The sequence below is a fragment of the Syngnathus floridae genome, chromosome 3 (genome assembly GCF_059516105.1).
Source record: "Syngnathus floridae isolate MCC-2025c chromosome 3, RoL_Sflo_1.0, whole genome shotgun sequence".
NCBI classification, from domain to species: Eukaryota; Metazoa; Chordata; class Actinopteri; order Syngnathiformes; family Syngnathidae; genus Syngnathus; species Syngnathus floridae.
The window spans coordinates 9828539-9847465 of record NC_142415.1 but is presented as its reverse complement, the minus strand read 5'-3'; the positions used below and the strand labels follow the sequence as shown (position 1 = coordinate 9847465).

The window sequence follows — 18927 nt, the reverse complement described above, 5'->3', positions numbered from 1 at the left end:
TGAACTGGAAATCTAGCTATACGGAGATGTTTTCAATGATTAAATGGAACGGATCGATAATCTCTTGTGTGGCAACATTGTGATTTGCTAACACCTAATAAGGTAAGACAAGTCTCATAATATTTCATAAGCCATATTTAAGATACTACTGTTTTTGGGGGGGTAATTACACACAATCAATACTTCTAAAATCATTTTATTATTGTCTTGAGATTGACAAATTATTTGGTCATAATTATTCAATAATTTACAGTCATACAAAAGCTCCAGAAAAGACAAAAATTCAGTTTAACTCAATGGTGGTTCTTAAGCCAGTACAGGCTCAGATGAAAAAAAAAGGACAGTAAAGCATTATTTGCTTTTAATGATTCAAAGTCATTTTCACAACATGCTGGCTCACATTAAAAAAATAAAAACAAATCTAGTTATCAACACAAGGTCATAAGGATCAGTACACAGCAGGAAGCAAATGCTCAAAAGGAAAAGTGCGTTATATGAGCCAGGAGTCTATCCCAGCAGTCATCAGGCAGTAGGCGGGGGACACACTGAACCGGTTGCCAGCCAATCGCAGGGCACACAGAGAAGAACAAGCATCCACACTTGCACTCACACCTAGGGGCAATTTGAAGTGCTTAATCGGTCTACCAAGCATGTTTTTGGGATCTGGGAGGACACTGGAGTGCCCAGGGAAAACCCACGGGGAGAACATGCAAACTCCACAGAGGGAGGGCCAGAGGTGGAATTGAACCCACACAATAAGCAATGAATCAAAAAGTGGCAGGATGTTTAAGTACTACTCGTGAGCTACTAGCCAAAACCTGCAATGCGGATGCACTTTTTTGTTTTTGAACAAACAAAAATAATAATAATGATAGCTGTTTACTGTAGGAAACTCACTCATTGACGGTTCAAAGACATGCTGCTGAGCATGCAAGCCCCCTGCACATTTTTGTTCGACTTTAAAACAACAAAGTCTATTTTCTACGATAGAAAAAAAACTTTAACATGTTGCAGGTCTAAAATCAAACGTGCTTAGAGCCAATATTTTCCTATTTACCACAGACAGATACAGGCTACTCATAATGGTCAATGGCTTCCATCACTACCAATAATAATATCAACATTGGGGGGGAAAAAACATTTGTGTATCACTCATCTGAATCTGTTACCAGAAAATGAGGAGGCAAATGCTTCTCTCCACTGTGTGTTTTTAAGTGTGCAGCCAAATTTGGCTTTTGAGAAAATCTTTTACCACAAACTGAGCATGGAAAAGGTTTATCGCCAGTGTGTGTTTTCGTGTGTCTGATTAAACCATCCTTTGTAGAGAAGGTTGCGCCACAAATTAAGCATGCAAATGGTTTCTCCCCAGTGTGAGTTCTTGCATGTGTAACCAAATTTGGCTTTTGAGAGAATTTTTTACCACAAACGGTACAGGCAAAAGGTTTCTCCCCAGTATGAGTCCTTGTGTGTGTTCGTAAGTTTCCCTTTATAGTGAATTTTTTACCACACACTGAACAGGCAAAAGGTTTCTCCACAGTGTGTGTTCTTGTATGTGTTCTTAAGTTTCCCTTTCCAGAGAATCGTTTACCACAAAATGAGCAGACAAAAGGTTTTTCCCCAGTGTGTTTTCTTGCATGTGTTCCCAAATGTCCCCTCTGAGTGAATGTTTTACCACAAACTGAGCAGGCAAAAGGCTTCTCCCCAGTATGTATTCTCATGTGTACTTTCAAAGTATACTTGGCATCAAATGTTTTTTCACAGTGAGAACATTTCCAGGGTTTGTTGTTAGTGTGACATATGTCACCTTTTGAGTGCTCCTCGTCATCAGTGTCAGAAGTGTGTGACGTTTGGTCACTGTCTGACAGTGGAGGTAAGAGGCTGTCTGCTTGTGATCCTCCACAGTTGTTGACATTATTTTCGCTTTCATCATCATCTTCAATCTTGACAATGACACCAGTCAATGTAAAATTGGCAATATCGGCCTCTTGTTCTTCCTCCTTAATGTGGGGAAATTCTGACATCACTCTCTCCTCCTCTTCTTCTTCTTTAGCGTAAGGCGACTCCGGCTCCTGCTGCTCTTGGCAAAGATATTCACTGACATCTATAGAACACAAGAAGACAGAAACATGGTGAACTTAAGTCTTATGCTGTCATTTTGATGTTGTGTTTTATTTGTTTTGGCGACTTGAGGTCACGGTTTAAGCCCTGCTGCAGACACATCAAAAATGGAAATATAGTAATCGGAGAGACGCTTGTCATAGATAGAGTGAAAAACAGCTAATGTATGTCATTAATATAAGCATTACTAAGGAAGAGTAATCAGCTGCCGACATGACACAACGTGCTTGGGTTTTGCCACAATATCAAACTGTAAATTTCGGACATTGACGTGTCTGACTTAGTAACCCATTTGTAAAATAGTTACTTAACAAGTGTAAATGAGCCGTTACCTAACCTGTTTTGCGGAACCCAACTCGAGGCTTCTTGAAAACAGCGTCCGGTAATTGACGTCGCCGCTTGTTCCCCTTTGTCCGAGAAAGTTCACCCTCGTCTTCTAAAATGTTGGCAGACATTTCCTCGTGATAATCACTTTATACTCACACTTGATATTTTCTTAACACAATATGCTGCCAACAAACGAGTCTCTTTGTTCGCAGCTAGCAAGTTATGCTAAGCAAACTGGAGACCGCAGTGAGTTTATCCAGACATAAAGACTGAACTCATGATGTTTTAGTCTAATAAATAAGCGATAGGACATACTGTGTTGTGGCTTTAGTATGTTAAGTTGTTATTTAGGAGGAGTTATTTTTAGTGACGCGCGTTTAGTTAGCAAAATGGTACACAGAGGGAGCGCTGCAGCGGAAATTGTACGGCAACTCCACCTGGACAAACCACTTGCCAGAGTTACGAACATGAACGGTAGCTAATTAAAATGACAAAGTTATCAACGATGAGTTCAAAAAACGAATAGCGAGCATGCTTTCAAAAAGAATGTTTTAAAGATTCCGCTGTAGATACATTTATGGACGACAAGACAAAAGGCTGGAGGACCAAGCGTGAAAAACCTAAATATATGAAATAGTACATATTTAAATATTTCATTGTGTTTAATGTATTCAATACTTATTGAATTATTTCAATACTTATTTTTGTAATCATTTATCTATTTTGATATTTCCATTTTTTTCAATACTTATTTACTCATTCATTTCAATCTTTATTTATTTCCAGGGATGACGCAAGGATTTTTTTTATCCCAGGACTAAAGGGAGACTTGACAATACACAAGAAGACTGGGAAAATAATGTACTTTAGAATTTCAAATATAATGCTGTCAGTGTCGGGGACCACGGTTCATGTCTCATGCTGGACCACAACTACCTGAGTTGACATGACATCAACCTGACATTTTGAATTCTATGCAACATCCATTTTTAATAACTTGACAAAATAGAAGGCGAAAAAAGAACTAGCTAGCCTTGGTTCAGTGTTCCCTAGCCTTACTATTGTGAACAAGGAGGTGGGGGGTATAATTAGCTGCTGATAAACACGAGAAGAAAAAAACCCATCATGTACCACAAAATTTTGCATGCATAATCTACAACTGCCTAAAAATAGGATCAGTTCCAAGCACATATTTGCACAATCTTTGACATCTTTATTGAACAATATTATAACATTGTTGTGGTGTTCGATGATGAATGGATTTTGGAGATACTTATGAATGTATGAAAATACACTCGTTAAGCATGACAATACATGTCGGAAGAACAGAGAGCGACTGTATACTCCAGGACTATAACACGGTTTATCACATCACAACATATCAAAACAGCCCACATACAATACACATCCCCTCCTATATTCACAGGCATCAGTGTTTGTGTCCATGTATACATGCTATCTATGGAGAGTCAGTTGGGCATTTATTGTCCTTTAAGGTTCATGTACTCGTATGCTCTTTTCCCCTCACTTGTAAGACAATTCAGTGTACTAGTAAAACATGCTTTACTAGTGACACTTATTTCCACTATTGTAAGACATCTCTACACACTAGCAGGACACCTACGTACATGTTACTTGTGAGACAAAACTGTGCAGTAGTTAATGTGTTGTACTAGTGACATGATCAAATTCTACTAGATATCAACACTTCACTTGTAGCGCTAGTAGTGCACAGATGTCAGAGTCCACAGTTTTTACTCACTAATTATATGCAATTGTCCCAAAAGTCTCCTACGAGAGTGCAAAATGTCACCCAGAAGTGGGAAACAGGACTTTTTCTACTAGTAATAATAATAATTATTATTATCCATCCATTTATTGTACCGCTTGTTCCCATGCCACCATAATGTTTATTATTATAATTATAATAAATATAATTTATAGTGCATTATATTTCATAGCAGTTTCAAAGTGCTACAGTAGGTTAAAAACAGAGGGTACAATAATAGAAGTTTAACATACAGTATGCCTTTACAAAAATCAAGATAAAAAAAGGGAAGAATTTAAAATAAAAAACGTTTAAGAATATAACAGTTTAAAGCTTGACTTGGCAATAGTCATTAAAGGAGTTTTAATAGGGCTTTTGATGAAAAAAAACCTTCCGAGACCCCCACATTTTATGGAGCCCCAAGGGTACTAGTGCTCTAATTTGTCTTACTAGAGAGGACATAGAGTGTACTTGTAAATGGGCCTTAATCTGTATAGCAAGAATATTGAATAAATGCTCACACTGATTTTCATTCCTGTTATCTTTGTATTTATACATCCCAACTTTGATGTTATTCTTCCAATCACACACACTTGAGTTCAACACTTGGACTGGTGTGTTTCTTCATGTGCTTACTCAAACCGGACTGATAGCAGAAACTTGTGTTGCAGATTGAGCAGGAGAAGGTTTTTTCACCAATGTGTGTTCTGATGTGTCTGATCAAACTTCTCTTCAGGGAGAATCTTTCACCGCAGAATGAGCAGATGCATGGTTTCTCTCCCGTGTGACGCCTCATATGTCTTATCAGGTTTCTCTTGTTGCCAAAGGTTTTGTCACATTGAGGACATTGCGGTTTCTCCCCAAAGTGTGTTTCCATGTGCTGAAATAATGCTGACTGAAAAGTAAAACTTGAGTTGCAGACTGAGCAGGAAAAAGGTTTTTCTCCTGTGTGTTTTCTTGTGTGTGTTATTAAATAATCCTTCCGAGAGAATCTTTTGCCACAATCTGAGCACAGGAAAGGTTTCTCTCCTGTGTGACATCTCATGTGCCGTTTAAGATTCCTCTTGTTTCCAAATGTTTTGTCACACTGAGTACATTTCACATGTTTGTCATCAGTGTGTCCTGTCACATCACCTTTAGGGTGTTCATCGTCAGTATCAGACATCGTGTCGCCGCTATCTGATAGTGGCGCTAAGCGGCTGGTTGCTTGTGATCCTCCATCATCTCTTGTTGTCTTCTGATGACTTGAGCTGCTGCTTGCAGCCTCTGTCCTTCCGTTCTCCTCACGCTGAACTTTGTCTTCATCGTCTTCACTCTTCACAATGACACGATACACTGAGAAATCCAGCCCTTGAAGAAGCTCCCCGTCTTCTTCCACTTTAATGTAGGGTGGCTTGGGCTCCTCCTGCTCCACCCCGGAACTCCGCTCCTGCTGCTCAAGATTAGGATCTTCTTCACTGATATCTGCAGGACACAAGAGGAGAAACACACATGGTTTTGTCAAGTCAAACTTTGCTCGGTCACTTCACATGTTATTTTTGTGTAAATATGAATGGAGTGAACCCTGTCACCCTCTATCATTTATCCCACCACTATAATCCAGACCTTAAGGTGATCATTTTGTAAATGGGAATCGACTGAGAATAGACTCAAAGGAAACCTTTTAAATATGATTAAATAAGTTTGAATGTGTTTAAACATTTAGTATGTGGAAAGGATAAACCATACACAGTAGTACTGCAGTACTGTCTTTCAGGCGGATGAACACAAAGTTTAACTACTACACACTTCTAAACATGTGAGCGGAAGCTATGACTATAAACCTGGTACGTGTCGAGACTTCTTGAAAACAGCATCCAGAAGTTGACGTTGGCGCTCGTTCTCCTCTTTTGTCCGACAAAGTTCCTCCTCGTACTCAGCTATCGTTCTCTCAAAAACTACAAAGACTTCTTCAACGGCTGCACTCAGTCGCTGATTTAGCAACGCTCTCAGCATTTCAACTTTACACATTTTCACCCGATAATCATACCACTTTACACTCGAGCGCTGCTGAGCAATACTGCTAACTTCGCAGCTAGCAATCTAAGCTATTTTGAGAATCTTCAACGTGACCCAAGAAGAGTTTATCAGAACATTAATAATGTTTACTATGTTATATACAAAAACCATTAACTACACTAAGAGCAAACTGTGATGTAATGTACTCGAGGACGAGGGCTTTCCAAGACTGTCTCGCTGAGGTTTGTTTTCTTTTTCTGTTTTACTTCCGGCACAGTAAAAAACTGCGATTGCTTCATAGTGGTGCATTGCTGCCCTCTTGAGATGGGAATGTGCCATTACGCCCTTGAAGTTCCATGAAAAAAAGTGACAGAATTATTAGGAAATGAGCACAATGAAACATTCTACTTTAAATTCAAACCATGATGTGAGAGAGCCGATGTACTCAGGTACAGCCTCCGTTTCCCAAAAGTGCAACAATTATACCGGAATATTTAGCGTGATATTAACCACCCAGACCAAAGGAGGCAGTATTGGATCAGATTATACTAAGTATGCCTTGTCTACCAGAAATAAAAAACTAGTCAAGGAAAATAGTGCGACGGGGCGGTCTAATTAAATCGGCATGATTATTTGTTTACTTGTAATCCCGTTTATATTTCTGTCATTGTTTAAAACTAATTTGCTCTCATTGCTAGACTTACCTGCTAAATATTTGTCTTTGCTGTCAGACTCGGATGGTTGCAAAAAAACCGCGTTTTTTTTTCTTTTTTTTTAAATTAGCAGCACGTCGCTCAACGGAGTTCGTGTGGGTGTAGGGGAATGTACGCGAGAACGACGGCAGAGTACGAGGACGGACTTGATGAAAATAATAAAAGTAACTCGTTAACCAGGGCTGCCTAAGACAATCGCTTACTGATTTATTAAATTAGCGAGGAAACTCCTCACTTGCCTTGGCAGAGATCCACTCGGATTACTGTTAGTTTATTCAATCAATATGACGTCGTTACCTAACACCGTTTTTATACTGGTCTTGAGGGTGGATCAAGTCGGCTCGTCCCACTGAAGGCCCAGATACCAAATAGACTGCAAGTGAAACGAAAACAAGTTCAGTGATTGATTGATCGTGTAGTATGATTCCGCTACCATACTGTGATGACGCTTTCACACCAAAGGAGGCAGTAACGTACCTGAATGAACTGAATGCATCTTCTCTGCAGGAAATTGAATTCAGGTCAGCAAGGAACTGCAGGAAGTGAGACGTCCGTACCATTCCATCAAAATTACGGCTTTTGCTTTGTAATCTGTTTATATTTAGGCCGTGAAACCGATTAAACATAACCTACTCGGAGAGTAGGTGCACTATAAAATTTCACCTGCTAATTTAGTCCGCTGGCTAACAAAAGAGACGCAGAGGTTAACCTCATATACCACGGAGACTGATATTATTGTCTGATAGTTTGGAAAGAATGATAGGGGAGTACGTAGAGAACATTTGTCTATCAAAAGTGAAAAATGAGCGACAACGTCAACTACCGGACGCCGTTTTAAAGCTTCCAGATGAAACGCACAGAGCAGGTTTGTTCATCTCCCCTCATAATCGTTTTCATTGTCAAACCGTTTGGGCCGAGACATTCATAAAGGGGTGAGTTTCCCCCCCAAGGATTCCCGTATTAGCCGTAACGCTGATTAAATGGGAATTAAAACTTAATCACAAATGCATGCTCTGATTTCATAGTGATCTGCTTGTTTCTCTGTAATAATGTGACCTCCTTAATGAACGTCATAGATGATGAATCTAGTCTTTCTGTGTTAATTGCTTAATATTATGAAAAATATGTTTGTTTATTCTCTTCTTAAAATTTGATTTTACTCTCTCAAAACATTCAATAACATTCACAACTTAGCATAGCTTGCCTTTTCCAAACTTTGTGTGCTTGTTTTAATATTTCCTGCAGATGTCGGTGAAGAACAGGAGGATTGGAGCTCCAGGGCAGAGCAGGAGGACCCAGATTCCCCATATATTAAAGAGGAAGAAGACGAATATAGCATTGGGGAGGAGGAAGAGCAGTTTCGAGAGCTGGATGAGGATGATCCCTCCCAGTTGCTCTTTAACCGCGTCATTGTGAAAAGTGAAGATGAGGAAGATGAAGGTGATGGAGACCACCGTGGAGGATCACAAGCAGACAGACCCATAGCTCCACGATCAAATAGTGATAACATGTCATACTCTCCTGACATGGATGATGATGAACACTCTAAAGGGGATATAACATGTCATGCAGACAGCAAAGCTTTGGCATGTCTTCATTGTGAGAAAACATTTAGCAACAATGCAAATCTGAGAAGACACATGATGATTCACACGGGAGAAAAACCATTCATGTGTTCAGTGTGTGGGAAAAGATTCTCTCAGAAGACATCAATGATAACACACTCAAGAACACACACTGGCGAAAAACCTTTTTCCTGCTCAGCGTGCCGCAAATGTTTTAGTGATTATTCCACTTTGACGAAACACATGAGAACACACACGGGTGAGAAACCCTTTTCATGCTCAATTTGCGGTAAAAGATTCTCACAGAAAGCAACTATGAGAACACACACAAGAACACACACTGGGGAGAAAGCATTTTTCTGCTCATTTTGCAATACACGTTTTAATGTTCGTTCAACATTGGTCCAACACATGAGAACCCACACGGGTGAGAAACCATTTACCTGCTCTGTATGCACGAAAGGTTTTGGTCATCCTGCAGCACTAGCAAGGCACATGAGAACACACACTGGTGAGAAAGTGTTCAATTGCAGTGTGTGTGGTCAAAGATTCTCTTACAAGTATCAAGTAAATAAACACAAGTGTGTTGACAAGAACAGCAGCAGTGGAAGAAGCTGCACAACTTTAAATAAACAGAACGAATGTTGACTTTCACTTGTGGTTAACACTGTAGATGCCAAATTGCAAACTAAATGCACTGCTGGGTTCATGATGTACTATACTTATAACTTATTGTAGCGCATCTCAGGGGACTCACTGATGCTACTCATTCATGTTTGAAAATATACGCAGTACAGTCCATGGTTGTCAATTAAACAGCTTGAATAAAACATTATCAAATATATCCAGCCTTTAATATTTTAATTATATTAAATACCATATTTGTGGCTTCATAGACAATGGAAACACATGCCCACAAAAAAATACCTGGGTAAAAGTGCTGATTCAACTCCTTTAATTAAGTCAAGGTAAAAGGGTTATATATATATATATACACTATCCGTTTTGATACATTTTCAAATAAATAATCCTCAAAGTACACAGGCTCCCTCTAGTGATACTGTATTTGAAAAAATCATTGAAATTTTGAAAAGCCACAAGAGCCTTCAAATTTAAAAAAAAAATAATGTAGCACACATTACATTTGTTATAGTTTTAACCACAATACAGTTGTATGTCATCATTTAGAATGTTTTTGTTCTCAAACATTTATGAGATGTTTTTTATTTTATTTTACTTGTACTGCAATACCTTTTGGTACCATGATTATTCCAGTATAATTGAGTATTTTGCTATAGTTTCAGGGGGTGACAAAAGTTTTTAATACACCTAATAAGGACAGGCTCTGGCAAGACCTTTGTAAGAAAAAGGGGCTCTGAAGAGTGAAAACTCAACCTGATTTATCTACGTTAGCTCAGTACAAAGTTACCGTAAATTTGTGTGTTTTTGTCAGGCTATGGCGTGTAATAACACCTCCTCACCTAAAGAGGCAGTAATAAATCAGAGTGACAATAACTGTCTCTTGTCATCCGGAAGTAAATTCAAAGCATAACATAGTTAGCAAGGTGACGTTTAGCATATAGCGTAGGCTGTGCTTCACTGAATACTTCTTTATATTGCTTAACATACGTCGACAACGACGATTTTTTTTTTTTACTACGACCACTTATTTACTTTTTTGTCCCGATAAACTCATCACGGTGGGCTGAACTTAAGTTTACCCTGCTGCTCGTCTAGCTGTCAACAAAGGGACGCGTTTGTTGTCGCGAAGTCAAGTGGGAAAATGTGTGCAAAAAGTGTGAAAGAAGAGTACGAGAAGGAGATTTCTCAAACAGATGAGCAGAACGAACGTCAACGACTGGACCCTGTACTCAAGAAATATCAAGTTGTGTTGCACAGGGAAGGTTGGTAAACTCTCAAAGAACTACAGTAATGTCCAATTTTAAAACTAGCTTAGTTTGTCCAAACCAGATTCGGTTGAAGGTGGGAAATTTTGTAAAATGTAAATAAAAACAAAATACAACAAACTTATACAGCAATACATACATAAATACAGCAAAATTGCCTACAGTTTGTCTGTTCATTCATTCATTATAATATCTTCATCGTATCTGTTGACATGTACAGCACATGACCTAATCTTGTGTCTTCTTGTTTCCAGAAGAGGCCAGTGAAGAATATCTTCATACTGAGCAGCAGGAGTGGAACTTCAGGATGAAACAGCCTGGGCCAGAGCCCCCAATTGTTAAAGAGGAAGAGCAACAGCTAAAGTACCCCTACATTAAAAATGAAGAGGATGCACAGCCTCCTCATATTGAAAACGATGAGGAGAAAGGCAACCTCAACATTAAAGAGGAAGAAGAGGACAGCGATATTACCACGTTTCCATGGACTCATGTTATTGTGAAGAGTGAAGACCAAGATCAGTGGTCAATACTTCATCCCAGTGAAAGTAAGGAGAATGGAGGGGAGGAGCCTCCAAGCAGCAGCTCAAGTCAATACGTGACAACGGAAGGTGATAGAGACCACTGCGCACCACTATCCGAGAGTGATGACATAACTTCACACTCTTCTGACACTGATGAAGACAAGCATGCTAAAGGGAAACTGTTTGTCTGCTCAGTCTGCAGGACACAGTTTAGTGTTCATTCACGTTTTGTTCAACATATGAGAACACACACTGGGGAAAAGCCCTTTTCTTGCTCCGTTTGTGGCCAAATATTCTCTCAAAGAGGTGCGTTAACAAGACACACAAGAACACATTCCGGGGAGAAACCTTTTTCTTGTTTAGTCTGTGGTAAAGGATTTACTCAGAAGGAACACTTGGTAACACACACCAGAACACACACAGGAGAGAAACCTTTTTCCTGTTCAGTGTGTGGTAAAAGTTTCTCTGTAAAGGGAAATTTGATAACGCATACAAGAATACACACCGGCGAGAAGTCTTTTGTCTGCTCGGTCTGCGACCTAAGTTTTGTTGATCGTTCATCATTGGTTCAACACATAAGAACACACACTGGGGAGAAACCTTTTTCCTGTTCAGTCTGTGGTAAAAGATTCACTCAGAAGGGACAGTTGAACACTCACTCAAGAACACATACAGGAGAAAAGCCTTTTGCCTGCTCAGTCTGTAATTTAGGTTTTGGAGATCGTTCCACATTGGTTCTACACATGAGAACACACACTGGGGAAAAACCTTTTTTCTGCTCAGTCTGTAAGAAGAGATTTGCTCAGAGAGCACATTTAAGAACACATTTAAGGACACACACTGGAGAGAAACCTTTTACGTGCTTAGTTTGCAACACAAGTTTTGCTGATCGTTCTTCATTAGTTCAACACACGAGAATACACACTGGTGAGAAAGTGTTCAATTGCAGTGTGTGTGATCAGAGGTTCTCTTATAAGTATCAGATGAGAAAACACAAGTGTCCTGGTGAGAGAAGCAGCAGCACATGACGCTGCAGTCTTTAAATAATAATGAAATTTAGTTCTGACAAGCTGAGAAACTTTGAACGCTCACCCTGAAAAACATTTACAATATTTGTGACACTAAATGAAACAAGTCTTGTAAGTGTAAGCACAAGTGTGCTGGGAAGAAGTTAAGCTGAAAGAGACTGACTTTGAAAAAAAAGCCATCTGATCACCTGTTTGGCATGCTAAACTTAAGTCAATAAAGCTGATTCTGCTTAATCATCAATGTTTTTTATTCGGGTTATTGGTGCAATATACGAACAAGTCATATCCTAGTTCTTTACCAAGTCAAATTGTATTTAAAAACACGAATAGATGAAAATCCCCTAAAAATGTCTTTAAAATTCTAATATAATTTTTTTGTTTTATTTTGTTTTAAAGAGAAGAAAAAGGCAAACGCCACAGGCGAGAATTTGTCCAAGTGGAGTTGCCGTACGACTCCCACTGCAGCTTTATTTCCGTGTACGTTTTGGGTAACCAAATATGAGCTTCACAAAATGTGCTTTTTCTGAAATTAGAACAGAATATGTAGAAGTCTCGACACATTGTGTCCCATTGGTACTACGGCATTCATCAAGATATCCATAGATAATTCTCGGTTTCCGTTGAATCGGATTCTCCAGTCATCTTAGCTTAGCTCGCTAGCCGATGTCAAAGCGACACGTTTGTTGGCGACACGTTGCGAAGCAGAAATCAAGTGTGAATGTAAAGTGATGTGACGGTCGTCTGATTATGTGTGCAAAAAGCGTAAAAGAGGAGTACAATGATGAACTTTCTGGAACAAAAGAGAACGACCCACAACGTCAAATACTGGACTCTGGTTTCAACGAGTCTCAGGAGGACTTTCACAGAACTGGTAGGTTTATTCACTACGTTCCCACCCTTCTTTACTAACTACTTGACTACCTCCAGTCAACGCCATTTTTCAAACCATCTCAACTGAATGCCCGAGTCTGACGTACGTACGTCATTGGCCTATTTCTGTCGAACAGTATGTGATCGGTCATTGATGGTCACAAAAAACGATCACAGCAGCTCATCCTGTGAGCTTAGTATAATGAAGGGATGGATAATTGTGTTTTTTTTTTTATATAAAAAAAGATTAATTAATTAATTATTTTTTTTAAATTTATCATTTGTGAGCAGCTCTAAAATTGTCTGACCTCACACATGGTTGATTGGATTCACCAGCATAAAACCCTTGTGGGAACACCCCTACTTTACACAAATAAAGTTTAATGTAACATTGTTATGGGACTAACAAGACCTCCTCTGCTGGCCGAAACACTACACTTAAAACTAAAATTGTAATATTTGTTCCATGAAATGAAATGTATTTATTTCCAACAGTCTATGCCATTCTTGTCATATGGTGACCATAGTGATATATAGTCATACAGTGATTCTCAAATGATGATAAATATGTTGATGATAAACACTGCCAAACATGTACAGACATCACCCTGCTTTGTGACAATTTACATGTTTCAGAAGGCGTTTCAATTTTTGAATCGTATGTAAGTTTTTATTTTGCCAGAAGGTCCATGCTTCTGGTACACTCACACAGCGTACATGGTGTCACAAATAATATGTTTGATTTGATTGAGAGGCGTTTGTGGAAGTATCCATCAATTTACCCTACCACTTTTGCCAATGGATGTGCTGGAGCCTATCCCAGCAGTCATCGGCCAGAGGTGGGGGACACACCCTGAACTGGTTGACAGCCAATGGCAGGACACTCAGAGACGAACAACCATCTGCACTCGTACGCACACCGACAGGCAATTCGGGCCTACCATGCATGTTTTTGGGATGTGGGAGGAAACCGGAGCACCCGAAGAAACCCCACACAAGCGCGTAATCGAACCCGCAACCTTTGAACTGTGAGGTGGACGTGCTAAGCAGTGCTCCACCATGCCGCCGCTTTGTGGAAGTATTGTGAACAAACATTTTAGCTCGGACGACTGTCTGTATGTCTGAACATTTGTACTGTAAGCGGTGTCTGTATAAGTGATGACTTGACTAAGCAGGGTTTGGCCATTCCAAACATTTGTTTGTTTTCTTGTCTTGCAGTCCTCAGTGAAGATTTTCATCCTGAACAGCACAAACCAGATTCCCCTCACATTAAAGAAGAAGAGGAGGAGGCTGATGTCATGAAGTTGCCATTCACTTGTGTCGTTGTGAAAGTTGAAGGTGACGATGATGAAGCTAAAGAGGAAGGTGGTGGAGGATCACAAGAAGACAGCCTCTTAGCTCCTGTAACAGACAGTGACAACAAAATGTCTGACTCTGATGATGATGAACTCCCTAAAGGCGATGGGACATGTCAAACAGATGACAAACACTGGGAATGCTCCCTGTGTGACAAATCTTTCTCTGCCAAAAAAAATCTGAGAAGACACATGATGCTCCACACAGGCGAGAAACCTTTCACCTGTTCAGATTGTGGTAAAAGATTTGCTAGTAAGGCACATTTGAATAGACATACAAGGACACATACTGGAGAGAAACCTTTTTGCTGCTCAGTCTGTGGTCTTCGAGTCAGTCAAAAGATTAATTTAACAAATCACATGAAAACACACACAGAGGAAAAACCTTTTGCCTGCCCTTTTTGCGGTAAAGCATTCGCTCGCAAGGCACATTTGAACCGACACACAAGAATACACACTGGAGAGAAAGCCTTTGAATGCTCACTCTGCACCTTAAGTTTCTGTGACCGTTCAAGTTTGGCTAAACACATGAGAGAACACACTGGGGAAAAACCCTTTTCCTGCTCACTTTGTACCAAATGTTTCTCTCAGAGACGTGCTTTGACGAGACACATAAGAATGCACACTGGTGAGAAACCATTCAGTTGTTGTGTGTGTGATAAAAGATTCCCTCAAAAGTATCAGGTTAAGAAACACAAGTGTGTTGTTGACAAATGCAGTGGTAAATGAATCTGCACATCTGCACAACTGTGTGAAAACTGTGACACAAGATGTCATACTAGAGAAAAACCCTTCATTCGTTGCGATAAAGGATTTTCTCGAAATCAGCATTTGATTGAACACACCAGAATGCATACGGGAGAAAAACCATTCATCTGCTCAGTTTGTGGCAGAAGATTCTCCCAGAAGGGCAGTTTAAAGAAGCACATCAACAACATTGGAACGGCACATGAGCTGTCACACAGGAGAGAAACCATTCATGTGCTCGCTTTGTGGTAAAGGTTTCATGCAGAAAGGAAGCCTGACGACACACACGAGGACACACACTGGAGAAAAGCCGCATTCCTGCTCGGTGTGCAGCACCAGTTTTAACGATAGTTCAGCATTGGCGCTACACATGAGAAAGCACACTGGGGGAAAACCCTTTTCCTGCTTATTCTGCGGCAAAAGCTTCTCTTTAAAGGGGAATTAAGTTGCACACACAAGATCGCACACTGGAGAGAAGCCACTTACCTGCTCGGTCTGCAACACAATGTTTCGAGTTTTTTCCGGTCTGGTTCAACACATGAGAACACACACTGGGGAGAAACCTTTCGCCTGCTCAGTTTGCGGTCAAAGATTCTCACAAAAGGCGACTTTGCGAGAACATGTGAGATCACACAGTGGAGAAAAAACTTTTTCATGTTCAGTCTGCAGCACAAGTTTTAGTTACCATACATCCTTCATTCACCACATGAAAAAACACCAGTGAGAATGTTTAGCTAAAAGTGTGTGTGTGATTAAAAAATTTCAGAAGTGTTGTTTGTGAACCAAGTACAAATTTGAAGCCGGAGGATGCATTTACATTATTTGTCTGTCTGGCTATGATATGCTGTGATGTATTAACTGGCTTTCGTAGTCCTCAGTTAATTTCTTTCCTCCAAACTAATCCTCGTGGAAGTAGAAGTGGCTGGATTCCTCATTTACAAATGTATTCTTCCGCAATGTAATTCGTTCAAACTGTGGCCTCACATTTGCTTGTATCATTTCAGCATTGCGGTGATTGGGCAAGTAAACTGGCTTAAAAGCACAAAAAAAACTCAAGTTTGTCATTAATGCCCCGCCCAGAAGGTTTATATAAATTCCCCTGTGTTGTCGTTCACAGGGTTTGTGTCTAAAAATAATACAATATCCATTAAACACAAACGCAATTTGTCAATATGGCACAGATTTGTCCAAACGGACTTTCCGTCTCCCTTCCGCTTTCTACTTCCGCTCGTGTTTCGAGCGACCTTACGGCTTCCAATATTTTTTTCTGAAGCACTGAACACACTGAAGACTTAACGCAGCGCGTCCCATCCCCGCGTTACTGGAATAAAGCAGCTTTGATTAAATATTCATGTTCCGATACAGCCGTCCGGGCGAACTTTAAAGCTTCCCGAGATAGCTTAGCTTAGCCTGGGAGCCGCGACCAAAACGACGCAGAACCTTTCCACACAATCGCCCGAAAGAGATCAAGAGTGCGTTTAAAGTGTAATTATCGTGTGAAAATGTGTGCAAAAGGTACGAAAGAACATTTCAACGAACTTTCTCGAAACAAAGAGAAAAACAAGCGACAAATTCAACTACTAGACGCTGTTTTCAAGAAACCACAAGTCGTGCTATACGATGCAGGTTTATTCACTTCTAATTCTCACATGTAATAACTACGATCATTAACAATATTCCTGCGATGATTTCTTGATTCTCATTTGTTAAGTCGGGCATCGCATGCAACCCATGATCGTGACTTTGCTCCTGATAGCAAAACCGAGCTATGGACCTCTAGTTAACAAATAATTTTAGGTCATTTCACTGCCATTTCACGAACGTAAAACAATTGGCAAAACGGGGTAATGATTGAAAGGTGATTTAGTACTGGAACTGTTACGTGTCAGTCGAAAAACGAGGAAAGGTACTTCCCAAAAAGATAGAATGCTGATGTTTCAGATCAATTGGCTGCGAGACAAAAGGGGAAGCAAGAAAAAGGAAAATGTCAGCAGAGCTACTTTAGTTGTAACGCTCTACTACGTACCTCACGTGTACTTGATTGTTCCAACATCACCACATAAAATTCATAATATGACACTCAAATGAGCAAAGCTTTACCGAACCCTATGTGTTTGTGTTCTTTTGTCCTGCAGCCATCCATAAAGATCTTCATCTTGAGCAGCAGGTGTGGAGCTACAGGGTGGAGCAGGAGGAACTAGAGGTTCCTTACACAAAAAAGGAAACACTAGAGCGACCCCTCATTAAAGCAGGGGTAGAGGAGACAGAGCTACCCAACATTAAAGAAGAAGCTCCGTTGCCTCTTCACATTAAAGAAGAAGAGCAGGAGGAAGATATCAACAACTTTCCACTGAAAGTCATTGTGAAGAGTGAAGATGATGATGAAGAAAAAAATGATAGAGACCACTGTGGAGGATCACAAGCAGACAAGCTCCTAGCTTCACTATCCAATAATGCTGATGTGTTGTCACACTCTCCCGACACTGATGATGAAGATGATGAGATACAATGGAAGTGCTCGCAGTGTGGGAAATCATTCGGTTCAAAGTGGGGTTTGAAAGTACACATAAGAATACACACTGGAGAGAAACCTTTTTCTTGTTCACTCTGTGGTAAAATATACACTCAGAAGGCACACTTGATAGCACACACGAGAACACACACTGGAGAGAAAGCCTTTGTCTGTTCAGTCTGCTCGGTAAGTTTCAGTGAACGTTCAAACTTGGGGAAACACATGAGAACGCACACTGGAGAGAAACCTTTTGCTTGTTTAATTTGCAGTAAAAGATTCTCTATAAAGGGACATTTAAGAGCACACACAAGAACACACACTGGAGAGAAACCTTTTGACTGTTCAGTTTGTGGTAAACAATTTGCCCGGAAGGCACATCTGAACATACACGCAAGAAGACATACCGGTGATAAACCTTTCGCCTGCTCAGTTTGTGAGAAACGATTCGCTCGTAAGGCTCATCTAAACATTCATATGAGAACGCACACCGGAGAAAAACCTTTTTCCTGCTCAGTCTGCACCTTAAGTTTCAGTGAACGATCAAATTTGGTTAAACACACGAGAACACATACTGGTGAGAAACCATACAGCTGCAGTGCGTGTGATAAAAACTTTTCTCAGAAGTATCTGGTTACGAAACACCATTGTGCTGGTGAAAAGAGGTGTGGTAAATGAAGCTGCTGGACTTCAAGGACACTATAAACCTTTAATTTGAACTGTTTGTCTTGTTTGTAAAATTTTATTTGTGCCATAAATTGCAAGACAAGTAGTCAAAATGTAATAACCCAACCCATGATTGAGAGGCGTTATTTAAATCTGTGAACTTTTAAATGATCTCCATGTGATGCAAGAAATACTACAAATCATTGTTCTTCAACTGCTGTGCACAATTATATTGAAGGTGAAGTAGTTATCAATTATCAAAAATATTCATTATAAATTACATTGATTAAAAATGGGACAAAATTGACATTCAAATAAATACAATTAAATATCTTTATGTATTTTTAATGTATGTATTTTTTTAACATTTGTTTTTATCGTCTCGTTTATTTTTTTAGTTTGTCAATTTTGGTCCGTCATACTCAGCACCCCCTGGTGGCGAGTTTATTAACGTCAAATGTATAGTTTTAATTAGGCACATTTTGGCAATTTTTACATTCAGGCTAATATTCCGATAAAAGAAACATGACATATTTAAGATTAGTACTAAAATCAGTATCCATTTCTATACGAGCAAGTGCCTCAGTATAAAGGGTTAATAGTAATTGTCGGTTTGCTAAACTAGTGCTCCCCATAGTAATTTCAAACTTATACATCTCTGTCATGACACATGAGCTCAGCAAATTAGCACGGTACAAAAGAGACATTCGTAAGCAGTATCTGATTTGTTTTCGTCTTTAATTCCACAGAAATCACATGACGTATACACATTTTAAAAAGAAAACATGGTGTCTTTATTCTGAAATTGGTAATATTATATGAGAACCGGGCGTAC

The 18927-nt window shown here is 39.7% G+C and overlaps 5 protein-coding genes and 1 pseudogene across 5 annotated transcripts; 4 read left to right on the top strand and 2 right to left on the bottom strand.

The window, feature by feature from the left end:
* Positions 1-180: 180 nt before the first annotated feature.
* LOC148400408 (uncharacterized) lies at positions 181-2893 on the bottom strand. Its single transcript, XM_088370353.1, has 2 exons — positions 2456-2893; positions 181-2101 (listed from the first exon to the last, which is right to left on the bottom strand). Exons 1-2 carry the CDS (start codon positions 2571-2573, stop codon positions 1149-1151), a joined length of 1071 nt encoding a protein of 356 aa, XP_088226479.1. The 5' UTR covers positions 2574-2893; the 3' UTR covers positions 181-1148.
* A 1668-nt stretch (positions 2894-4561) lies between these two features.
* Positions 4562-6547, bottom strand: LOC148400407 (uncharacterized). The gene is made up of 2 exons (XM_088370355.1): positions 6037-6547; positions 4562-5677 (listed from the first exon to the last, which is right to left on the bottom strand). The coding sequence occupies exons 1-2, from the start codon at positions 6221-6223 to the stop codon at positions 4797-4799; spliced, it is 1068 nt and encodes a 355-aa protein (XP_088226481.1). The 5' UTR covers positions 6224-6547; the 3' UTR covers positions 4562-4796.
* Positions 6548-10030: 3483 nt separating this feature from the next.
* Positions 10031-12182, top strand: LOC148400406 (uncharacterized). Its single transcript, XM_088370350.1, has 2 exons — positions 10031-10393; positions 10651-12182. Exons 1-2 carry the CDS (start codon positions 10273-10275, stop codon positions 11943-11945), a joined length of 1416 nt encoding a protein of 471 aa, XP_088226476.1. The 5' UTR covers positions 10031-10272; the 3' UTR covers positions 11946-12182.
* A 209-nt stretch (positions 12183-12391) lies between these two features.
* Positions 12392-14901, top strand: LOC148400405 (uncharacterized). The gene is made up of 2 exons (XM_088370358.1): positions 12392-12816; positions 14034-14901. Exons 1-2 carry the CDS (start codon positions 12693-12695, stop codon positions 14897-14899), a joined length of 990 nt encoding a protein of 329 aa, XP_088226484.1. The 5' UTR covers positions 12392-12692; the 3' UTR covers positions 14900-14901.
* A 1-nt stretch (position 14902) lies between these two features.
* LOC148400404 (uncharacterized) lies at positions 14903-16177 on the top strand (annotated as a pseudogene).
* A 148-nt stretch (positions 16178-16325) lies between these two features.
* Positions 16326-18440, top strand: LOC148400403 (uncharacterized). The gene is made up of 2 exons (XM_088370351.1): positions 16326-16543; positions 17053-18440. Exons 1-2 carry the CDS (start codon positions 16420-16422, stop codon positions 18102-18104), a joined length of 1176 nt encoding a protein of 391 aa, XP_088226477.1. The 5' UTR covers positions 16326-16419; the 3' UTR covers positions 18105-18440.
* The last annotated feature ends 487 nt before the right edge of the window (positions 18441-18927 follow it).